The following is a 24,381-nucleotide window of genomic DNA, read 5'->3' on the forward strand; positions in this document are numbered from 1 at the left end:
CTGCATTTTTAACCAGCTGCAGGCGGTTAAGCTCTGACTGGTCAATGCCGACATACAGGGAGTTGCAGTAGTCTAAGCGAGATGTAATAAAAGCATGGATATAAATAATTATATTTACCACAATGTTTGACTACAAACTTACTTTCATTTACAGTTCACAGCACTTGGACTTTAATCGCCAACATCAGACATAAACACATCATGCAATGATAATCTTAATATCTTTATTGCCATGTTTTTTGTTTCAGCATTGTCTTACACAGTAAACTAATCTAATTCCTTCATAAATGATACCAATCAGCTGGCCACGTGTGATTTGGTCATCTGATTGGTCGCAGTGATTTAGTGTATAGTTTGATAGAGTTGATAGCAGTGATTGATTATGAGGCGTCTTTGATAACCTGGGTCATAAAAAACAAAGTCTGACGTCTTTGCCCCGTAATTCTCTGTAAGTAATGGCAATGTCTCCGGAAAGTGTTGCCTATTTCCTTAAAGCTATCCTTTTGAATTGTCTTCTCCTTTATTTCTTGTCTGCAATGTCTTCCCTATCTTTTCCCTTTTACAGCCTCCATAAAGTATGAGATTACCAAAAGGGTCATGCTTGTCTTTCCTGTAATAAGGACCTGGCTAAAAATTACTGTAATTGATGAACTGAACTGAACTTCCGAAATATAGGTGTGTAAGGAGTTGCATAATTTGCACGGCCGCCTTTAAAAGGATGCAAGCCTTCCTCATATGTGCTGACAAATGTTTGAAGATGGGCTGCAGGCGCACAGACTGTCTTGCAAAGCCTCTGTCAGGCCTTTTTGAAAAACTTGGATCGTGTGTAGGCTCTTATCCTTTCTTTTTTTTGGTGATTCCTCTTATACTCTCGGCAGCACTTGGCGGAGGCTTCACTTTTCTCAAAGACAGGGAGGACAATGACCTTGAACGGCAATTCACACCCAGGAAAGGACCGTCGAAGGCAGCGAGAGCTTTTGTCCGGGAAAACTTTCCTAACAATGACTCAATGTTTTCAGAAGACAGGCTATATGACAAGGGCAACTTTGCATCCCTCATTGCTGTGCCGACTAACGGCTCTAATGTACTAGCAAATCCTGCCTTTGAGGACATCCTCAGACTCAACAATGAGATACTTAACATCACTGTGGACTATGGGAGACTAAGATTCAATGAGTTATGTGTCAAAGCCAATGGAGAATGTGTCTCAAATGTCATCCTAGAAATTATTAGGGCTAATGAAATCGACCAAAGCACCAACACCATCTACCCAGAACATTCATACGGATCCAGCTTGGTCTTTCTGGGTTTTGTGCTAGGTGGAGTTATTACAGATGCCAACAGCTCAGTCATAAGTGCTCAGGCTGTAAAACTCTTCTACTACTTAGAGAGTAAGGAAAGCCTGGCTGAAGCCTCAAAATTATGGCTGAGAGCATTCAAAGCGCTCTTATCAACTGAGACGGACGACAAATACATTGACGTATGTACCACATTGCTACTAATATTGTACTGAAAAAAGGATATTTCTGCATGTTGTAACCTTGCATTGACAGTCAGTTTTCTGTGCATTTTCAAAGCTAAAACATTTACTAATGTACTCAATACTAAGATTTTAACCTCACCATGTTTTAACTAATATATTTTATAACACTATAGCTCCCATGAATGCACCAATGGATACAGACTTGAAACACCTTAAAACAATTCAACACCACAAATTGCAGAGAGAGTTGGATTTATGAAATTATTGTGTTGTTTATTGATCAATTTGTAATAACTGTATCACAGGGAACTGTCAGTTTATCATCATTTTGGGTTATTTAGCATCAAGAACTTCTTCCTAGACAGGGATAAATAATATAATATAGTGTTAAGACATACCATTTTTTCCACTTCACTGGACAGTAATGCAATGCTGCCACAAGACTTATTAGTAACTGTTTTCATCATAAAAGCTGTATTACTCTTACTCTGTCAAATGTGGACTTTGAGTTTGATAAAATTTAAGGTTAAATTCTTCTAATGATGTCTAGTTGTACTTTATGTAAATTATATCTTCCTATGTGGTGGTCTCAAGGCTGTTTCAGTTCCCTCTCTGCAATCAATAAATATAATTATAGTGGAGAAACACTACATTTTCTTCACTAATTTAAGTTTAAAAAAAAAAAAAAAAAAAAAGACTACAGATATCCGTATCAGACTTAATTTGTGTGTATTTGTATTAAAACTCCACATTTCCAGGGACAACAAAAAGCATATGACAATATTGTCTTTAATGATATCTACACATCTATACTATACGTTCAGGTGTTTAAAAGTCATTGTGGAAATTGTAGGAAAGTCACTTAACTGAAACAGATTAAGTAGATTGTGGAATAGCTGAAATAGAGTCTAATAAATCATGACAGAATAACTCCTTGAATGCAGTGACTGCCATAAAATGTACAATATCTGGAAAGTAAACAAAGCTGCACTTTGATTCATACCTGAAGCCGCTGTAGTGAGGTATTGCTTTTGGGATAGGAAAAGCGTTTGCTCAGTAAATAAATACTTTTAAGGTGATACAAAAAAGCGTGCCAATGCATTTGCTAAACATATTAGTAACAGCCTGACTGCTCCTGCTTTATCTTTACACTTCCTTCTCATATAATGTGGTTGGCAAGGTTGAAGACACACTGCTTTGTCCTGAAATTCAAGCTGCGCTGTCACAGCGGCTTTATTGCTGTCGTGCCATCCATGTGTAAACACTGCTTTCTGAGTGAAGAGCTCATGTTGGCTTCCTTTCTGTTGTACACTATTGTAGGTGTCTTACTACACCTCCAAATCCAAGCAGGAGGAGATTGACAGTCACACCACAGATGGCTTCCCTTTATTCCTCATCACTTATACCAGTGCTATCACCTTATCGGTGATATCCTGCCTGAGGTAAGAAGTGATCAGTGACTGTCACACAACGAGTGATTTTCTGACTGCAGGCCAAGTCCAGGACACAGAGAGCTGCTGTTTATCAGTGTGACTAATACAGGGAAGCCACATAAAGGCCACAAGTAGTCATAATAACCATTTTAGTGCTGTGTACTTTAGTACTTTAGTACTTTAGTACTTTAGTACTTCTGTGTTGTGCAGGTTTATTGCAATATAAATGTGTTATGTTTTTATCTTTATTCATAGATGTGTTTAGTTTTTCTTTAGTTATTTTTTACACTGAAATTCAGAGGAGAGATATCATACATGTCTGCAGCAGTTATATTGTTGACAGGGACTGGACAAAATAACAGAAACAGTTGACATGCTGACATCTATGATAAAAGTGACATACAGTGATAAAGAGGAAAAATTACAAGAAAGTCAATCTTAGCCAATACTGGAAGTATTTGGCAATAACTAACCCGGCTCTGTCTAAGTTATCTGCAGGGACTTCTTTGAATCTCCTCTGGTTGCCTGACAGTCACTGCTGCTGCTACTGCTTTTGCACTTCAGTTTTCGTACTGATTGTACAGACATTTGGATATATAGTCAATGCCTGACAGCTAACTTTGCTGTCTTTACTCCCTCGACAGAACAGACAACGTGAGGAACAAGATGTGGGTTGCTGTCTTTGGGGTCCTGTCCTCTGGCCTGGCTATTCTCTCCTCTTTCGGCTTGCTGCTTTACTTTGGGGTGCCTTTTGTTATCACAGTTGCAAACTGTCCTTTCCTTATACTTGGTGAGAAAAAAAAAACACACCCTCTGCCTTTTTGTTCCATTGTTTGGAGTGCAACATCTATTAGTTTTCTGTTTTAAAGTTAAAGTTCAATAACCATATTTTGCAGAGTTCTGAATTGTTAACCACACATCATTATTTACCTGATTCATATACCTTTAGATAAATCCAACTCTAGCAATTCTGGTTTTTTTTTGAGCATTTTATGTTTTACACTTAAAATCTTGTAAAATGTTTAATGTCTCACATTTGAAAAAAATTCAAATTAAGTGCCTGTACATCAAAACTGTAGGTAATTTTACAACATCAAAATTGTTTTTTTCAGGAATCGGCCTCAACAACATGTTCATAATGGTGTCTGACTGGCAGCACACCAATGTGAATGACCCAGTGCCGAAACGGATGGCTCACTCTTATAAAGAAGCTATCATGTCCATCACCATCACCGCCCTGACCGACGTCTTCAAGTTCTTCATAGGCTATATGTCCGACTTCCCATCAGTGCAGTCGTTCTGCCTGTACACCGGCACCTCCATCATATTCTGTTACATCTACACAATCACCTTCTTTGGAGCCTTCCTCGCTCTGAACGGGAAGAGAGAAGCCAGCAACAGGCACTGGCTGACCTGCATGAAAATACCATCAGACAATTCTCCCTCTCATCCTAAGATTTATAACATCTGCTGTGTTGGAGGGGGCTATGATAAGTACACTGGTGCAGAAAAGAAGCAACCAGCGAGTAATTTCTTCAAGGTTTACTTTGGCCCATTTTTGAACAAACCATGGGTCAAGGGAGGTGTAATCTTCCTGTATGTGGTATATCTAGCTGCTAGTATTTATGGATGCACCCAAGTACAACAGGGGATTGAGCTTCATGATCTGGCAGAAGATAACTCCCATGTCACAAGATTTAATTTGAAGGATAGGGAGTATTTTACTGATTACGGTCCAAATGTGATGGTTATTGTAAGTGAGGAATTCCCATATTGGGATAAAACCAAGAGAAACCAACTTCTGGCATGCATTGATGACTTTAAAATGCTTCCTTTTGTAGATGAGGATGTCTCTATATCTTGGTTGCACTCTTACTTGTCATATGGACAAGAAAGACATTTAAACCTTGATGATAAAGAGTTTTTTCTCAAAAACCTTACTGAATTTTTTGATGTATTTCCTTTTTTCAAACAAGATGTGAACCTCACTGGAAATGCCATTTACGCATCCCGGTTTTTCATTCAGACTGTTAATATGACCAACTCCATTATGGAAATGCAAATGCTTGAAGGTCTTAAAACCACCGCAGGAAGATGCCGTGCCACGTCTTTATTGTTCTATAACAGAGCATTCATCTTCCTTGACCAGTACGGTGTAGTAGTCAGTAGCACGATTAAGAACGTCAGCGTGTTCACAGCTGTGATGCTGGTCATCTCTCTGCTGCTGATTCCAAACCCCCTCTACTCATTATGGGTGTCTCTTTCGATCGGCTCAGTGACGGCAGGGGTGACTGGTTTCATGGCGCTATGGAATGTCTCTCTTGATTCCATATCCATGATCGTTTTTACGGTCTGCATTGGCTTCACTGTCGATTTCTCTGCTCACGTGGCTTATGCATTCGTCTCCAGCAAGAAATCCAACCCTGACGACAAGGCGGTGGAAGCGCTCTCCAATCTAGGCTATCCAATACTTCAAGGTGCCTTGTCCACCATATTGGGAGTGACAGCGTTGGCTGTATCTACTTTTCACACCTTCAGAACCTTTTTTAAGATTTTTTTTCTGGTCATGTTATTTGGGATGGTTCACGGCATCATTTTCACTCCAGTAATTCTGACGTTATTTACATGTAGATCAGAGAAAAATGTAAAAGAATGTAAAAACGAGACTTTTCATGTCAGCAAATTATGACCACTGTTGAAGTATTGTAACTGTAGGCTACTGAAAGTCAGTAGAAATAGAAAAGATAGTAGAAATATTCCTATAATGCAAACGTTTTCTAATTGAATGAAGCCTTTTGTCAACATATTTATGGTGCATCATTTTTACATTATTGTCTTTAAAAAGAAGAGAATAATGCATTTTTTCCTATTTTATACATGATAATAAAGTTTTCTTTTTCATATTGAACTGTTTGCCTACTTTGTGTGCTCTTTGGTTGCAGAAAGTGACATATTCACAGGTGTTGTTAATTACATTAACGATGGCTGAGGACCATTAAGTGGCCCAGTGAGCCACCATACAGCAGGGCCCTATTACAAAGATATACTGCAAAGTCATTTATTCTTTGTACTATTTACTGTTTTATTATTGGACCTAATGGTGAAGAGTAAAACACATCACAATGGAACCCTTTAAAGATCATGCTTTAGTTGTACCAAAGAAATCCAACACATCATCTTTATGCCATTGTCAACTTTCTTTTGGGATGTTTTTAAAGATTAATCAACCTAAATGTGATATGGTGCCTCACTGCAGAATTTGTCCTTTTGACAATATCACAGTCATATGTGTGGCTGCTGTTGTTGCCCCTAAATTCCAGTGGTCATGGTTTCAAAGGTTCTAACACCATAAAGCTCTAATCTGCCACAGTAATCACTTAATCATATCAACAATCCTAAAAGTTATGGTCTGCTATGGAAAATGTTGAAACGTTATCTTCTTTGAGTTTTTGAAGATGTTATTAGATTTGTACCGTTCAGATGTCACATTATCCAAAGAAGTCTGCAGTGCAATTTGTCATTTTATGGAATTGGCATTGATAACATATTCATTATAGTCTCCAACTGGCAGCACATTGACACTCAGAACCCACGCAGATGGCTCACACCTCCAAAGAAGGTGATATGTCTGCCATAATCATCATCACCTTCATTCTGACTGATGTTTTAGAGTCTTTTTTACTGATTTAATTTTTGTCCTCTGAAGCATTTTGCTAAGAATCATATTTTTCACCAATATTTGGAACCTTTCTTGATGAAATAAGTGGATGTTAGTTGGCCTGGTCCCCACTAAATTGCTCCATTGGATGAAGAATGTGTTGTATAGGGCCTAAACAGCAATGGCATAGAGAGAGGACTTTGAATACAATACAAAGCAACAGACAGAGCTGCCTTCAATTTACACAGGCATATTTTTAGTAATAATAAGCTCAGACACATGTGATTTCAGTGCATGTGATAGCTACTGCCACACAGCTCTATTCCCATGAGGCTCTGGGCTTGAAAAGTAGACTGACTAAATTAAAACTAGCTGCTTTTCCAACAGTGGGATACATACAGTCCACTCTTTTAGCACCATGACTTATGAATTCCCTCAGACAGAAATAAATAGGAGGCCAGTCTAGGCTGCATTTAAAATCAGTTTTTTCACAATTATTTTATGCACAGTGGAATTGCTGTCTAGGGCTTGCAGAAATCAAGGTTTCAAGTCTTGGATGCAGCTGTACAGTATGTACACTGCAAAGGTAGACTGTAAAAAAAAAAAAAAAAAAGGTAATAAGTCTGGCAGCAAAGATACCCTACACAACATGACAACACATCTCCCAGGGTCACAGGGACATGTAATTTTTGGCAGAATGAAAGAATGTGAAATCACTTACAATACCAGACAGAGAACCCTGTCGATTAGTGAGATAACAAACATGATTTCATTACTCACCATACTTGAACTGTCAATCCCACAATACTATTTGTGTAGGTTAAAATTCAAATGCCACAGTAACATCTACACTGTATTGATTTCACAGTAACATCAGAGTACAGTATTATAGTGTCAAGTATTGAAGTTGAATGTTGTGTTGGAAGTTTAAATAGAATAATTTATTGAGAAATATTTGTTAAATCTTGTGAAGTCCAGGAATTATGTAAAATATTACCTCACATTTGATGTAAAATTACATTTGAATCTGTACAAATACAATGAATTACCATTCAAAAGTATTATATTCTGTAACATACTCATCTGTAAAATAATACAGACCATTTCCCTGCAAAATTACATTTTTTTTTTTTTACAGTGTAGGTTGGTCAAGAAACTTAGCAGGTCTTCAGGTTTTACCAACCCTGATGGCCAAGCGTTGCAGACTAGCTCCCAGTTCTGTCACCCTCCGTCACGCTTGTCTTCACTTCATCCTCTTTCCAGGACAGGATGCCTCTAGGCCACACAGCGTGACGTGACATGCCCCTACACGCAGGAGAGAAAAAGGAAGAACAACCTAAGAACTTGATCTAATAAGAAAGAGAGAGAGACTGATGGATTGGTGATGAAGTACAGAGTTAGCGAAAGAGATCAGATCCTCTTTCTGTGTAATTTGCTCGGCTAACACACGGAGCAGCCACAGCTTGCCTCAACAATAAATTAGTTTATTGATTAGTAACATATCTAGGTTGAAGGGAAGACATGACTGAATTCCCAAAGTGCCAACAAGCCCAGTAGTAGGTATATGAAAACATGTGTAAAGATGAAAGGCAATGTTTGGTTTGCCGCTGAGCTGTTTCTGTTGGACAGAAAAGACACTCACTCACTTAGCAACAATCCCCTACGGCCATAAAAATGTGAACTAAGTTGCCTCATGAGTTGTGAGAATGGAAAACTCAATCAGTCAAGTTAACTTAACTAGAGATCATTTTCAATAAACTTAAGTTGACTCAACAATTTGATCAGTTACATCAAAAATTATTATAATTATAAGTGCACAGGACTTAATTTTATGCTAACTTTTATCATGGTTTGCGTGATAATGAAAAGAAACAACAATGACTTGTCTTTACATGTAGGATATTAAAGTCACATAGAGGTTGCTTCATTCTGCTGTATGATGTTTTACAGTGTACACTTTAAGGCCCAACGTCTGTGGACACCTGAACATTACACATATGTGGTTGTTGAACATCATTCAAAAAGCATGGGCATTAATATACTTCTAGCCTCCACTCTTCTTGTAAACTGTCAAAAAGTATATGGACATTAGTAACCATTCACTATTGGCCACATTCCTGTCCATATCATCATAGAGACAGTCAAATATGGCCCCTAAACAGCCCAAGATACAGTTGACAAGAAGTTTATCTACAGTATATAATTGTGGAGAACTTATTGCATTTAGGATTATAATTTGTAGAAAGTGTGCATGAAAGTATTGAAAATATAAGAGAAATCATGCTGAAGCCAATAATCACAACGAGCACAACAAAAATATAACAAATGAATATATAATACATGAAAAAACTATTCAGGATGATGATACTGTACTGTCGATCTTCATGTAGGAATAGACTGGGATACAATGTTCCTCTTCTCTCTGTCATCCCAGTGTTTATTGTTTTGCAACTTTGAATAAAGGTGGTTGTAATTAAGGTTTTCTGTGACACTGATCACCAGAAAAAAACAACGACTCTTGATTACCAAAGTGACAGGAAACCTCGATCAATTTAATCCAAATGAAGTTCTCGATTTCGATCAAATCAGCCGAAGCTTACGCTTGATCTGTTTCAGCACCGGACAGCTCCTTCACAGCTCCACCAAACACTGTGCAGTGATTGACAGAAGAAGCGGCCATATGCGGATCAATGGCGCTTCTGGAGCCCTATGAGATGATGAAGAAGACAGGCTCTGAGAGTGCACAGCTCCTGATGTGTCTCTTCGTGGCTTTTATAGGCCTACTTAATGCTTGTTGTGGTCGGAAGAGGGCGGAGTGCGTTTGTCATCCAAGTGAGAAAGCTCCCTGACTCGGTGTCTCCTATAAAAAAAAAATATATAAATATAATAACCTACCCCTTCACCCCTCCCTTCCTCCTCGCTTTGATTCAGTCTATGTAGCCTACACGCAGGAGGAGAACGTCCGCAGCAAAGCCAAGACAGTCTAGTGAGGGAGAGAGAGAGAGAGAGAGAGAGAGAGAGAGAGAGAGAGAGAGAGAGAGAGAGAGAGAGAGAGAGAGAGAGAGAGAGAGAGAGAGAGAGAGAGAGAGGTGGGGGGAAACAGCTGCAAGCGGATACTCAACATCAACAAGCTGTATGAAGCATCTGTAAAGAAGAATAAGGGATTTGGCGAAAACAGCGAGGGGGTTCCTTACGTTTCTTCCCCCCTCTCTCCTCCTCTGCTTTTTTTATTTCAAGAACAGAGGCGTGGAGCTTGCGAGAATATCCTACAAGTGGTGAAGCGATGGTTTAGCGGAGCAATTTGGTAGATTTTCTTCACAGCACGACCGCCCGACGACACTGTAATTCCGAGCAGCAATCCCCCTTAAACATCTGTGGACGCTTTGCTGGAGGGAGATGGCTGTTTTCCGGCTGTCGTTGCTGCTGCAAGTGGGATTTGTGATCGGATCAAACCATGAATACGCGGACTGGTCAGCGCATGGGAAAGATATCAGAGCACAGGGGGCGATTTACGGCGCTCAGACTCACCGTCGGCAGCTGGCGCATCTCCGTGCGTCTCATCCTCCCGGGGAGACGGTGAAGCTGCCGCAGAAAATAGAGGAGTATCTCCCCAGGGTGGTCACGGCGTTTCTGCACACTGGGGACTCGGCCACCTTAAAGCACGCCAACTGCTCACGGAGGTACGAGCTCACCTCTCTGCGGGGAAGGTCACACGCCACCCCGCATTACTCCATGAACAGCGTGTTGGATACGGTGCTGCACGCCACAAACTTCCTCAACATGATCCTGCAAGCCAACAGGTCCAGGGAGCAGACTCTCCGGCGAGACATTGAGTGGTACCATGCCCTCGTCAGGAGTATACTGGAAGGAGACGCCAAGATTCACCGGGCTATTGTCACTTTCATAGCGGATTCGTCCGTGGAGGGGCCCTCGGTGCTTCTCCAAGCCACCAGGGCCGGTGGAGAGATAGTCCTCCAAGACCTCTCCAGCATGGCCCACCACCATCTGAACAACCGCACAGCAGACTCCGAGTGGTACCACGATGTCAAAGACAGGAAGAAACCCAATTTCCATAAGAGGGTGCTGAGCCAAGATTTGACATCAGTTGACAATTCTCTGAAAAGAGGAGAAAGTTTTATCCCGGACAAGACGCATGTCAGATGGTCTGCACCATACCTGGAGTGTGAAAATGGGAATTTTCTTCCCCGCTGGCTTTTGACTCTTTCTGCTGCTTTCTATGGCCTGAAGCCCAACTTGGCCCCAGAATTCAGGTAGGCACACTGATGGTTAAGGTTAAAACACACATAAAAACAAGCTCAGCATATCATCAGGTTTGCCCTTTTGCCATCAAGACTGTTCATAAAGCTTGACCTGTGATGACCTTACATATATTGTACTTACTTGACCTTACTTATGTTGTAAATCTAGAAAAGATTGTCAACTTAAAGGTGATTTCAGGTGCATTTGACCATCCCTACATCCCCAATCCTCATATATAAACCTGAATAGGGCACAGTAAGGTGATTGTGTAATCTTTTTCCTCCCAAAACATAACACAGCTTCCCAATGGCCTCCTCTTGTTATACGAGGGTTTTTTTTTCTTTTCTCCTCCAGTCTGACAAGGCGGCGGGATGCTAAAAATAACCCTTGATGTTAGTGGATGTAGCAGTGGTGGAAACCTCTGGCTACAGGCCTAATTCATTTTTCAAACTCGCTCAGCTGCATGCCTTACTACTACTGCCCTTTATTTTCCCTTCTTCAAGGAGGAGGCTGCTAAATCTGAGATGAGTCAGAACCTCCCTGAGATGAGAGAGAGGCAATTTGGGGGGGAAAAGTGCAGCAGGCAGCATCAGTAGATGCAGAAAAGCTGAAATATGTCTGATGTTTGGATGTTATGTACAATCCATGTCCTAAAGCCACCCCTGCTGCTGGCTACTGGTGTAATATGCCATGTCTATGTCAGCGGTTCTGATATGCATTGGGGTAGTCAAGTGTTAAGGCTCCATAGGATCCTGACCAACATCTTCTCAATGAATATTTAATCTGGATCGCTAGTTGTGTGTGTACTGCGTTCAATGAATCATTAATTGATACACTCGAGTCGCTCACAGGCAGGCACAGATTGCAAATGAGTCAAAACCTGCAGTGATTATACTGTAATAGGCTATCAGCTACCTGGTATTATCCCAGACCTAAAGCCTCTCAGAGCAGCTTCACACATTCACTTTCTCACTGAAGCAATCTGATTGTAAATTAGCCTGCACACTCAACTGATAAATACTCAAAGCTGTTTTACACCAGAATTCAAGTTTACAGCTTATTTTTGAACAAAAATGAGTTTTTCTTTCTCTCCAAAAGAATTGTCTTAGAGAAGCTTTGCCATCATTGCCGAAGGAGCAGTTTTGTGTGTGGCCTCTTCCATAAGATCGAAGGTGTGACACGCGTTGGTGTTTTGTATGGTTTCATGTCTCTTGAGAATGGCCTGCTCAGTAGCACTGAAAGGAACATTCTGCTGTGCTACAGTAGGAGAGCAGCATCCATTCATGATTTCCTTTTTCTTAAACAGAAAAGTTGAATGTTGCACAAGTCAAAATAAGGACAGTATCACATTTTGTCATCACTCCAAGTACAGTAAATAATACATTAAGGTCTGCTTATAGATCTTATGGATTGCTAGTGGAGCTCTCGAGGCAATATGAGGACATGATGGCGCTGCACCTTTAAGACCAATATTGAGTGGAATAGTTCAGTATTTGGGGAAATGTACTTTTCAGATCAGCTTTCTTGCTGAGAGTTGGAAGAGAAGGTCAATATCACTCACTTATCTGTATAGTAAATATGAAGCCTCCGTCAGCAGCTTAGCTCGGCATAGCACAAAGACTGGAAACAGCAAGTCTGGCTCATTTGTTTAACACAAAAGATGCAACATGTTAATCAGTGAGCTTTAGAGCTGCTGGAGGGCAGATTTTGTTACCTTTTAGACAGTGCCAGTCTAGCTAGATTTTAACAAAAAAATAGTAGTAGTAGATCGCCATGCAGTTTCAATTACCTATGATTTGCAAAACCTCGAAAAAATTGAGGTAGTCGTTGCCTTACTTATGTGTATACTTGACTTTGGAGATCAAATTGCTTACTTAAAGTCTTCTTCTGAGTATCCTAATAGGGTTAATATTGGACTATTTCAAATAGAGCTGAAATGATTAGTCTATTAACAAGAAAATAAACCGAATGTCTTTGTCTCTTGTACTGATGATTGGATAAAAAAAGTCATTTGAATACACCACCTTCGGAATTTTATACAACTTTCTGGCACTTTTTCAATGTATTTAATTGAGCAAAAAATTGCAGATGATCTATATTAAAACTAATTGTCAATATGATCCTAATTTCAGGCCACGTACAACATAATTGGCATTTCTTTTTCGCCATGCGCCATCCCTCTCTTAGTTTGTTTCTTGACAGCCATCTTTCAGTGTAGTAGCAGGCGGCTCATCAAGCATCCTCCCCGTGCATCAGCACCCTGTCAGATAAGAAACAGGAGAGGAGGGGAAATGCTGGCTAATATAGCTGCCTCAGACATCAGCTCTCCTCCGTTTCCCCTCCAGATGAATACACAATCAATACAACAATGAATTAATAATGAAAGATGTAGAACAACAACCCTGTATGGGCCATCTTGATTCCAGCCTTTTAAAGCTTCAGTCACTTCCTGTTCGGCGTGATGATGCCACAAGAGGAAAGGTGACTTGTTTTGAGTTTGTTATGTATCTGGTGTATGGAAATTTGAGCCCTTTTTCTCCTTTTTTGTTTTTTGGACACGCAGGTGCTAAACAACTAATGTGACTTGTTAGAGCAGGAGTGTGTGGACATGCGTTCTTGATAGATCGACCTGTTGTTTCTGTGAAGGTGTAAGAAATCTCGTCTCTTGCCGTCTGTCTCTTCAGCTGCACTAGAGGCACTTAGACCACACAAAGAGGACTGGCTGTTTTCAAGCGTGCAGCGTGTGTGTGTGTGTGTGTGTGTGTGTGTGTGTATGAGTGCGTGCATGCCATTGTTGGAGGTTCAGACATTCTTCAAGAAGATCGGGTATCGTCATAATTGGCAGATCACTCGACCTTAAGACACATAAATGATAACAAAAACAGTTTGAACAAACACACAAACTGGGAATTAGCAGGAATGGGATGCAGGAAGTGGATGTGCTCAGTGAACACACACAAACTCACCTTTCACAACACAGACGTTAATTGCTGTGAGGCTGAAGCTCAGGCAGCAGTGGCAGTATAATAAGGCAAACTAATTGAAACTTTAAAATAGTACGATCAAATGGTTAAGATGTTTTTTCAGCACATTTCTCTGAAGGTGAACCAGGTTCTAATTAGGTGGCAGGATCCTCTACATTTACGCTTGGCTTTGCTTTCCATTTTGCTGTACAAGCAGCTCGAGCCTGGACAGCCTGAGTGCTCTGGGACGCCTAGCTGTCTTGCAGATCAGGAGGCCTCGAGCTCCATAGAGGAGCCAGCAGCAGCATCTGCTTAGATGGACACCATCCAGAAACAAATAGGATGGAAACCCCACAATTCCCGGGGCTAAACGCGATAATGTTTGATGCTAAACTGAGATGAAAGAGAGGAGGGGGGGAGGGAAAAAAGCATCCATCAGGAAAATTAGTGGATATTTGTGGCCAAGCATAACAGAAAGAATGCTGATCTCAGAGCAAGAAGATCTCTTAAGGACACTGAAAGTATAAGTGCACCTGAAATGAGTCTTACCTTGTCGGTTTTCTACAACATGAAGCATGCAGGGGTGAAAGATCCCTAAGGTGCTCCTTCTCTCACTACTGACGTCACTGGGACTCCACTGCTCAGTAAGGTGGCCTGTCAATACGATACCTTCAGCAAGTAAATGTCAGCGTAATGGGAAGAAAATCCAACCACCCAGGCTTGCTAGTGTGCTGTAAAGAGATATTTTCCTAATAACACTGCTAATGAAGGGAATAATCTGGGTGATTTTGATAGTATTTCAGTATACTGGTGTAATTCAGTTGCCCTTCAAAGGATTATAAATCTGTAATATTGTTACTGTAGGTTTATCCTTTAGTAATCTGGTGTGAGAGAAATAGAGCTGTGGTATTAAAGAGGAGGCTTCAGAGTGGAAAACTGAAGGCAGTGATGGGTTTGAAAGGTATGAAGAATTATAGGAAAGGATTTAAGGAAAACTTGAAAAAAATTGAAAGTGGACTAAAATGTTACTCAAAATAAGGGATAATGTGTAAATGTAATGTAAAAAGTATTACTTACTAATTCCTTCCATAATGCTTATTATAGTAGATGCCTCATATTAAATGTATAAAGGGGGCTTAAGGGAAGTGGACAAGATGCTGTGACTCTGTATAACACAGATGTCATGTTGTCCTTTTTTTCATTCAGTGTATCTTGCTTATCAGATTTCCACACATGGATCATTACAGTTCCGTCCTGTTTTAGCCTAAAACTATCAGCGACAAAGGACAATTTTGAAACCCAGGGAAAAAACTACTAATTCTGCTATTGAATAAGGGAGCAAACACAGTATCAAGATAAAGTTGGACACCGCTTTTTGCATGAATTGTAAAAGTTATCAATGTTTAGGACATCATAGGATGGTAAAAGTGGAAATGTTTAAAAGTCATGCATTAATTTTCAACCAGAATTATACAAGAACTATTTTTTTCCCTTTCATGTGCACTGTCACCAGCTTCAATCAAACTATCAATCAATGGACTGACTCCAGCTATCAAAACTGTCAGGTTGCTTTTGTCAGCAGCACAAATATATTGAACCATCGTCCGGCTTGGCATTGGATCTCCAGAAGACGACTTTTAATGACAGTGAGTGTCAAGAGTCCAGCTATGACAGCAAGTGCCAGCTCTCTCTAAAATAAAATAAAAATTTATTAAAAAAAAGGGGGAAGTCTTTGTTCGCTTTCGGTGACAGCCGTTTCACCAGGGGCGTTGTGTCTTTTTTGATGACCACTGACAGAACTCAATAAAATGACCCAAATTGCCAGGGATGTGCAGGCGATGTCAGAGGGGCAGGTGCCTAAATCACTACTTTTGCGACACCGTCAAAGAGATATTAAAATGTATGTATTTAAAACAAAACCGTGCCTGAGGTTTGTCCAAACACTGCTACATGACAGTTAATTAATGATACATGCAAAAAATGTAGTATATTTAAATAAATTCCCCTCACATGTTAACCAGCTCAACTCTTACCTACTGACATCCTCACTTGCAGAAGCTCAGCTTAATACTGCTGACAAACATGCTCTTCCTCTGACTGCATGGCTGCTTCTCTTGCCACCATATTTGTCTTGTTTACCACCTCTCTACAGAAAGCATAATTGCCCAGTAATAATGTCCAATAAGAGGATGTTGATATTGTATGGTTCAGATACTATGTGCCCACAAATTAGTGTAATATAATTCACATATATCATAATACTGAGGCTTGGAAAAAACAGGTGCATTTAAGGCACAATTAAACCACTTTTTTAGACACTGTTTGTGTGTTTTTTATTATTATTGATTTAACATAAAGATTTTAACATTCTTTCATCCAATCCTTTCGTCTCTCCCATCATGATGCTGCTTAAGCCAATCACTGCCAGATAAATCTCTGTATTTTACAAATATACCACCGTTTATCAATCGGTGGTGTCATACCCGCGTTGGCTGGATGATGCATACTGAGCCAGCTAACTTCTGGTTAGCTCTCAACTAACTTTAATGGTTCCCCCAAACGTTAGTTCTGCACTACTGAGTTCTGTCTAATACAGTCACTTTCTCTCCTGGTAATGCAAAAACTATCAACACTAACATGTGTTATACGTTAACATGTACAAATTCTCTGTCAGCTACACATTCAGAAACAAAGCACGTGGTACTGAGTATATGTTTTTTGTATGTAGCAAATACACAAGAAAAAAAAATCCCAAAATAGCCCAAACAAGCAGCTACTCAAGCCCCATATGAGGTCAATCTATACACGTGCTGATATAGGTTCCATTGAAACGCTGGTTGACAAGCAGCATCCTGCCCAGCGGCTAGACTCACATTAACTTCTGCTCCTCCTGTCAGCTTAATGCATTTCCATCACATAAGAGACATTTTTCTTGGGGGGTTGGGGGTTGGGGGTTGGGAGGGGGTTGCACCGTTCTTGCATTGTGATCGTTTCACGACATAATGCACAAACTGTGCCTTTCTAAAAAGGAAAGTAATGTGTTCTTGTCAAGACTGAGGCAGGAGAAATGTGCATATGGGTTCATCTAAGCATGCAGGTCTTCTGGCTACATGGATATGCTAAAGGGGAATGTTTAAGCTTTTGCCAGTCTTCCATGTTCACTTCTCCTTTACAGTATTACTGATTTATCTTCAGAGTCATAGCTGAAGATGTCAAGGTCCAATTTTAAGAGCGAGATCACAACATTACGATCATGTGAGAATCTATCTTGTCAGGCTTCAACTAATGAGGATTCTTAGGTGACTTTGCAAACCTCTGTCTTCACAGTGAAGGTAATCCAACCCAGATTTCAGTGGCTAGCTAGCGGCAAATGAGGAATATGTAAAGACAACTTTGGACTTCGTGGAAGGTGTAATGTTATTAAAAATCAACATACAGGGGCAAAGATTAGAAAGTATGAAATTTGGACACAGCTATTGTTACCTTACACAGCAGGTAAACCTGCTTGGTTTCACACAATACATCAGCATGAGACCAAATCTTTAATTCTTTTTAATTTTACCTTAAAATTCCATTGAATAATGATGAAATTAAGGCCTTTATTAATGGATGTTTAAGGGTATATTTAAGGGTTAAATTAATGATTATTATTACATCTTTTTAGAGGGGTAAAAAAAAATTGTTGCAAAAACCATGAAAACCACGCCTTAACGTAAAATACATTAATTTTCAATTACATTTTTCTGGGGTATATTAAGGAGTAATTTATGGCATTTCAAGGGATTCTTGTCTCATAAATGACACTGGTATATCAGCTTCATGTAATTACTTAACCTCGTATGAGATATCTCATAATAGCTATTAATTGATTTGATTAGTTTAGATTCTTATTAGGTTTAATCTACTCACTGTACTGCACTGTTTTACCATAACACTTTGCCAGAGCAATGGATTTAATTAAATTAACTATGACAAAAAACTGCATGAGTCTCCTCAGAATTTTTAGATGTCTCTTCAGTATCACGATTAGTTGAAATTCAGACTTTACCACAGCCTCTCTTTGCCCCACAGAGAGGCTAAATGGGCTAATCAATCTCAGAGACCATTTTCTGGTCCTGAATAGAGACATACAGCACAAAGCGTATTGGCCTGACATTCAGTATTCATTCATGAATACATCAAAGACTGACTTGTAACAAAGAGGGCATGTGAAGGCCTTCATCGTGAGCATGTTTTGATGAATATCCTTTTGTAGCCTATAAGCAATTACCAAGATATATACAGTCAACTTCATAATGCTGGGGCTAACATTAGCACAAATCTGACTGGTCTGTCAGGGAAACCAGAACCCCTGCTGGTGGGATGCTCCTCTCTTTGCTGGCCTGGCCTTTAGACCCATAAAGAATGGGGGATGAAAGGAGAGAGTGCTCTGTTTCCTGGGGCGCCACTATCTCCTGCTCTCTGTGATAATCCTGTCTTTATGCCTGAGGGCCTGGATGGCCACCATGATGCCTCTGCTCATGCTCCTCCACTTTTAAATTAGGACCCCGGTCTTTGTGCTGTACTCATATTCAGTCGACAACTCTGTGTCAAACCCTGCATGCTTTTTTTTCTTCTTTTTTTCCACAAGCTATTTTGTACGCCATATGTCCATTTTGGTCAGGACGCTAAAGATTGCCTGGAGAGCTCGAAGCTCATTAAGAAAAGGAGATGACTGTGGATTTTTTCTTTGTATAGGCTCTCAATTTGAGCGGACATTGAAACGGACATTTTGATGAATCCCACATCATAAAGAAACGCTCATATTCTGTGTGCATCAGTGGACTGTTGTATTTGTGTGTTTCTTCCCCTTATTACATAATGGTGAATTGAACAGAGGTAATTTCTTAGCGAAACAACCAGCAGTGCCGTCGAATACAGCAAGGTCAGTTTGCCCCAAGGCAAATCCGGAGCAGCAGTTATTAATAACAGAAGTGCAGGCAAAGAGTGTTGCACTCACCCGGCGTCCACTGGGAGCCGAGTATAGTAAACCACCTCCTATGCACCTGGAGAACATGCCACTCCAGCAGTATTTGTAGATGTGTGTGGGTGTCAGTCCATATGCCTGAGAAAATTGAGTAAGACGGACATAGAGAATATTGGCCTCTCAGTGGTGTCAATTACATTTTCTGCCATGTTTTAAACATCAATATTTTTTACCATTTTCGAGAAAAAAGAGATTTTTGACATGTCTAGAAGTAAGCACTCACTGCTGTAGTGTGTGCATTTACATTCACAATTACACTTAAACTACTGGAACTACTGCTTCATTCAACCACACACACTTCAAGACTTTCTCTGGACCTCCATCAGCCTCTCCCTCCATCCGAACCTGCAGACCCCCGGAACCTCCTGGGACTCTAGCCCAATCACACACACTTTGCAGTTCACACTTGCAATCCCTCTCGATTGGCACCCCGATGGCGAGCCTGCTGCACTGCACACTCCTTGGAGCTAAGCGGCTGTGAGGTGCTAAGCAGGCAGCGTGGTGTGTCACCAGGGCGATGGAAAAGGGGAGGGGTTGGGTGGAGACCCTCAACTTCTCCAGACTTACTCTTCATGATTTTGTATAGCAAAACTGTGGATTCACACTATTTAGTAGTCAAGAGGGGGATTTGCAAGACAGATTTTTTTTTAAATATCAAAATCATAAAAGCAAAGGCTGAGAGATCCTGATTTTCAGTCCCTAGTGTGGGCCAAGCTCCAAAAATGATGTGTCTTAAATTTCCCATAATGCAGATTTCGATATTGTTATGGTTTAATGTCATCTCAGAGGGACTGTTATTACAAGATTCTGACTTGCAAATAGTCATAATTAAGATTAGGAACCTCAGATGTTTCTGAAAGTTCACATGTATCCAACTTTTTGTTCTTCATAATATGAAAGTACCTGAAAATCAAGCAATTGGCGACATCATTATCGTCTAAAGGGGATTAAACCCATATTTAGTTAATATGATGGTCTATTCTCACTATATATTAACCCTCACTCCAACCAACACTGTATTGGATCTATATTAGACCTCCCTAAATGGTAACACTGACAGCCAATATAAGACAAGCATTTTACCGTGTTGAATTTATAAAAACTATGAGACTGTGCCAGATAAAACCTTTTTCATTGTTGAAATGTTGACAGGTAATTGCAGGAAATGCACAGGTGTAACTAATAACACTAATCGTGGCTCCATTCTATTTCAGCCATGCCAATTAGCAGTGATTAATGTTATTAATCACACCTGCTCTTCCCGCTATGACGTGTAAAAACTGTCTGCCGAATGCAGTTAGAAAGGCCTATTATAGATCAGTACTGAGTTTGAACTATCCTTTGGTACCCGCCGCTTCTCGCAGTTTCACAGTTTGTCACAGTCACAGTTTTCAGTGTTTCATGTCATCCCCTTCTTTTAATTATAGAAGGCATGAGCGGTGTCTGTTCTTCTTTTTTTCCCTCCTTCTTCCCAAAAGCAACGCTGACAGCATCCTCTGCCGCTTTCTGTTTTATGTGTTGTTTAGCTTAGTTACCACAAGAGATGGTTTGACTAAGGTGTTACTATGGAAACAACACTTTCCTTGTTCACAAAACCCAGCAGTAGATGGGACAAGGTGTTTACATGCTTCACTGTCCCAGCTAATATCAGCACACTGTATCTTAGTTGCCAGGTTTCTCATAGCTTGCATTTAATCCCATATAACATTTACATGCTCCATTTACATAGTTTGAATAATTCATGCCTGTGAAACGCATCACTTATCATGAGCCTGTCCTTGACACTTTCAAACTAAAGGTAGAGCTGGAACTTATGATTATTTTCATTATTTATTAATCTTTTGATTTTTGTTTTTATTAATTGATTAATCATTTTGGAAAATAAAATATCAATAAACACTGAAAATGTCTATCACAGCCCAAGCTAATGTAAAACAACTGATTGATTATCAAAATAGTTGCTGATTAACTCAATGACATATTGATTAATTGCCTAATTGTCATAGTTCCAACACATAACAAATATTTAATTGATGTAATTACTTAACACTTTATTTTATGGGTCTGTAATTTCCTAGAAATATGGTAATATGAAACAAAAGTAATATGAAACAAAACCAAAAAGGTAATTTGCTACTAAATAGAGAGAAAATAGACGTTTTAAGACACTTTAGTGCGGCTGTGTTGACTTGATCAGCAGTTACTGATTATACTGGAGTTAATTTAAAATAAATCAATAATAAATATAGTAGGCTATCCTGTGTGAAAACCTTTGAATCAATCAAAACTGCAAGAAAAGCATAAAACAAGGTGTGAAAAGGGCTGTTCAATTTAAGAACGTATGCCAGATAAAATATTGGTCTCCATTAATTACTTGCTGAGACCTCCAAGGGTTTTTTAACAAAGTGGCACTGGGGGCACAATTCATTAATAATACAAATTATAGCACTCGAACTGAAGCTTTATTAGCCAATGATCACTATTAAAACTTGCACAGTGTAAAGGGAAAATCAACCCTGAAGTGTAATATACATGTCCTATTGTTGAGAATAGAAACATAAAAACAAATTTACCCTAGTTAAAAGTAACAAAGGTTAGTGGTGTATACATCAAAGTGGGTTTTAAAGGTCATGACAAAGACAGTAATTGTTTCATTTCCAGTGATTCAGTGATTAAACAGATTACTGCACTAATTCTTCATATTCATTGTCAGGAGTTTTCTTTTCTTTTCATACCAATCAAACTGCCTAAGGATGTTGTTCGTAAATTCAAGTTTAGCCTAGTTATAGTTTCCAGTTCTTACATAGATATACGTTTTTATTACTAAATATTTACACTTTCGTTAGCTATCTGAATGATAGCAACGTTAGCAACTAACTAAACTAACGTTAGCCTGTTAATACGTGACCCGTTTCTACTGAAGAGTAAAAGAGGGAATATGGCATATGGTTTACATATCTTACATTTTACAAAAAAAAACCACACAAAACTTAAAATTACAGAACTTTATGCCACTACAATTCGATTCAATTAGCAAATAATAAAAGTTAGCGTTGCACAATCTGATATTTCCCTTTCACTGTAAACTGTGTGAATACTTTTAATACTAAAACACACATATGTCTAGGTAAGTATGTTATTAAACAAAGTCAGACCTACATTCACCAAGGATGGGTATTTAAGTTTATTTAATCTTTTGGCTCCTAAAGCTGTCATTTTCGGACGTTATGTGAAAGTTTGAGAGGCTAAAGTGACTTCCTTTTTACGTTGTTGGTTGGTTTAAAGATTTCCTACCGACCAATTTACACATTACTGAAGTGTTTACTAGCAAAGACATTTAAATTTAATGGTGCACCCTGATTTACTAAATCATTAGTTTGAAACTTGTTTCTAAGGATGTAGACTTTTTACGGGTTTTCTCCCTATTTTAATGATATATGCATCTGCATGTAAGTGTGCCCTGTGTTAAGAAATTTGTACATACTGAATCATACTGATCAGACACATTTATTGTTTCATCAATGAACATTATGGTGTCAGGACACACATGGTGCTCATCTATTGTAACTCTCGAGTGTCACACAGCTTGTCTTCCACAAAGTTTAACGTCAGAATAGATTTTCCAACAACAAGTAGCCTCGGGCTGCGCTCTATTTATACGTTTGCCAGAAGGGAAAGCCTGTACGTGGGCCGAGGTTTCCAAGACTGTTGAGGGGTTCTTGATGAAAGTTGCACATGTCCGAAGTGTATATTTATTGCATTAAACAAACATAATGGAAAAGGGATTGCTTGTTTTTTCCTGTCAGCTGTTGGTTTGTCCTGTGTGCTGCAGCTGTCAGCAAGAAAAGACATATGCCACACCTTTGAAAAGAAGCAGAATCAGAGAGTCTGACCTTCTGAATTAGAGGCTGACCTTCTCTTCATAGAGCTTTAGGCAGCTAAGTAAGTGTAAATCCTCTGCAGCCCTGTTATAACTTCCTAGCTGGCTCAGCCGGCCGAAATTGAGCAATGAACGCAGCCTCTCCGAGCTAGTTTTGTTGTGTTCAGTGATCTTTCAGCAGTTTCTTGTCTCTGTGTCAGACTGACTTTCAGCTGAGCAGGAAGTGAGGATGTTAACCTGTGGATGAATTTGTTAATTTTTCTTTAAAAGCACATTTTAACATGGGTTGTGTGTGTGTTGTATACAGACACACTTTAATACATATATTCTAAAGCCAGTGTCTCTACAGAAATAGAAACATGAGGTTTGAAAATGTACACACACACACATGCGCAAAGTTTATTGACACTCAAATGAAACTAGATATAGTACGCTGATGTAACTGGACTCATTCCTGGGTTTAACTGCACCACTAGTTCTGTAAGTAATTATTGTGTATAATATCAGTAATGCTTGAAGTTGCAATTTGGGGATTGTATGCTTTTGTGGTCACTTGTTTCTGAATTGGCCATTTATTATAATTTGGTGTTTAAAGATTGATGTCAAATTATGTTTTTCTGTCTTTAAGAAGGAACACCTAAACCTGAAAAATTACTTTATTGGGTGTATTTTTTATAAAATATAATGTGTAGAAATGCATATTGTAATATTTTTTCCTCAGTTTACATGTAACATGTTTTCAGTTCCTCAGCAACCAGGTTAATGGTGTCCTCCTGTCTTGCAGGGGCGTGGTGCGAGTGGACATAAATCTCCAAGATGTTGATATCGACCAGTGCTCCACTGATGGCTGGTTCGCTGGAACCCATCGTTGCAACCTGACAACTATGGAGGTGAGTGTGCCGAACACGCAGATTAGACAGAAGATGGATTTGCCCTGTAAACCTGAACTGTAATGTACACACATTCTATCACATCTCCACCAGGCACTAAATGGAAAAGCACTAAATCGGGACAACTGGTGATAAATGGATGGTGATGTGATTCTTCTTTAATGATACTTTTACAACCAGCTACCATTTAACTAAACACTATAGACTAGCTTTCAGATATATGAATGTGTGCAAATATCTATCTCAACCCCACCCCACATGTCAATAAGTCATGTGAAGTTTGAGTAATATTGCATCCAAATGCCATACATATATTTGATTGGTTCATAAAAAAGACTAAAATAAACTGTAATAGTATAAAGAATCACTTGATATTTATCCTAATAAATGTATCCTTCAGTGTATCAAGGTTGCAATGAAAAAATATGTTTCAGTTGCACACGCTTTGTTAAACACACCCGCACCTCGTCTCAGTTGTTACCTCTATCAAGGTTATGCTATGAAGTATGATGTGTTTGTCTTTTGAAAGCTGAATGCGCAGCTGTGGGTGAAACTAGGTGGACTCCTCATTGACCCAACATGAGCAAGGTTCACTTAATTGTATGGTTGATCCAGACAACTATCTTCTTTTTTTTCTCTATTTTCCACTAACAAAGATATAGAAACTTCCATATCTTCAGGGACTGTTTACAGGGTCAAATAATACATTTAACTTAAATTTTGAGTGATGAGAGTAGGATTGGAGAGTTGGGGAGAAAATAGCAGTGGCTATTTTCATACTGATGAAA

The 24,381-nt window shown here is 39.4% G+C and overlaps 2 protein-coding genes across 2 annotated transcripts in view; both read left to right on the forward strand.

Moving 5' to 3' along the window:
• Positions 1-754: 754 nt before the first annotated feature.
• On the forward strand, positions 755-5,605 carry LOC134002522 (patched domain-containing protein 3-like). The gene is made up of 4 exons (XM_062441872.1): positions 755-1,480; positions 2,804-2,925; positions 3,561-3,706; positions 4,029-5,605. The coding sequence occupies exons 1-4, from the start codon at positions 758-760 to the stop codon at positions 5,603-5,605; spliced, it is 2,568 nt and encodes an 855-aa protein (XP_062297856.1). The 5' UTR covers positions 755-757.
• A 4,365-nt stretch (positions 5,606-9,970) lies between these two features.
• Positions 9,971-24,381, forward strand: part of gpr158a (G protein-coupled receptor 158a) — a 65,268-nt gene continuing 50,857 nt past the window's right edge. Inside the window, exons 1-2 of the mRNA XM_062441732.1 lie at positions 9,971-10,845; positions 23,488-23,593. Of these exons, the coding sequence (XP_062297716.1) occupies positions 9,971-10,845; positions 23,488-23,593 (981 nt within the window). The remainder of the gene's footprint in view (positions 10,846-23,487; positions 23,594-24,381) is intronic.

The sequence above is a fragment of the Scomber scombrus genome, chromosome 20, assembly GCF_963691925.1.
Source record: "Scomber scombrus chromosome 20, fScoSco1.1, whole genome shotgun sequence".
NCBI classification, from domain to species: domain Eukaryota; kingdom Metazoa; phylum Chordata; class Actinopteri; order Scombriformes; family Scombridae; genus Scomber; species Scomber scombrus.

Excerpts from the sequence above, each read along its gene's own strand:
- LOC134002522 (XM_062441872.1), top strand. The coding sequence starts at position 758 with ATGGGCTGCAGGCGCACAGACTGTCTTGCAAAGCCTCTGTCAGGCCTT. Across the intron at positions 1,481-2,803 it reads CGGACGACAAATACATTGAC|GTGTCTTACTACACCTCCAA; the intron begins GTATGTACCACA and ends ACACTATTGTAG. Across the intron at positions 2,926-3,560 it reads TCGGTGATATCCTGCCTGAG|AACAGACAACGTGAGGAACA; the intron begins GTAAGAAGTGAT and ends CTCCCTCGACAG.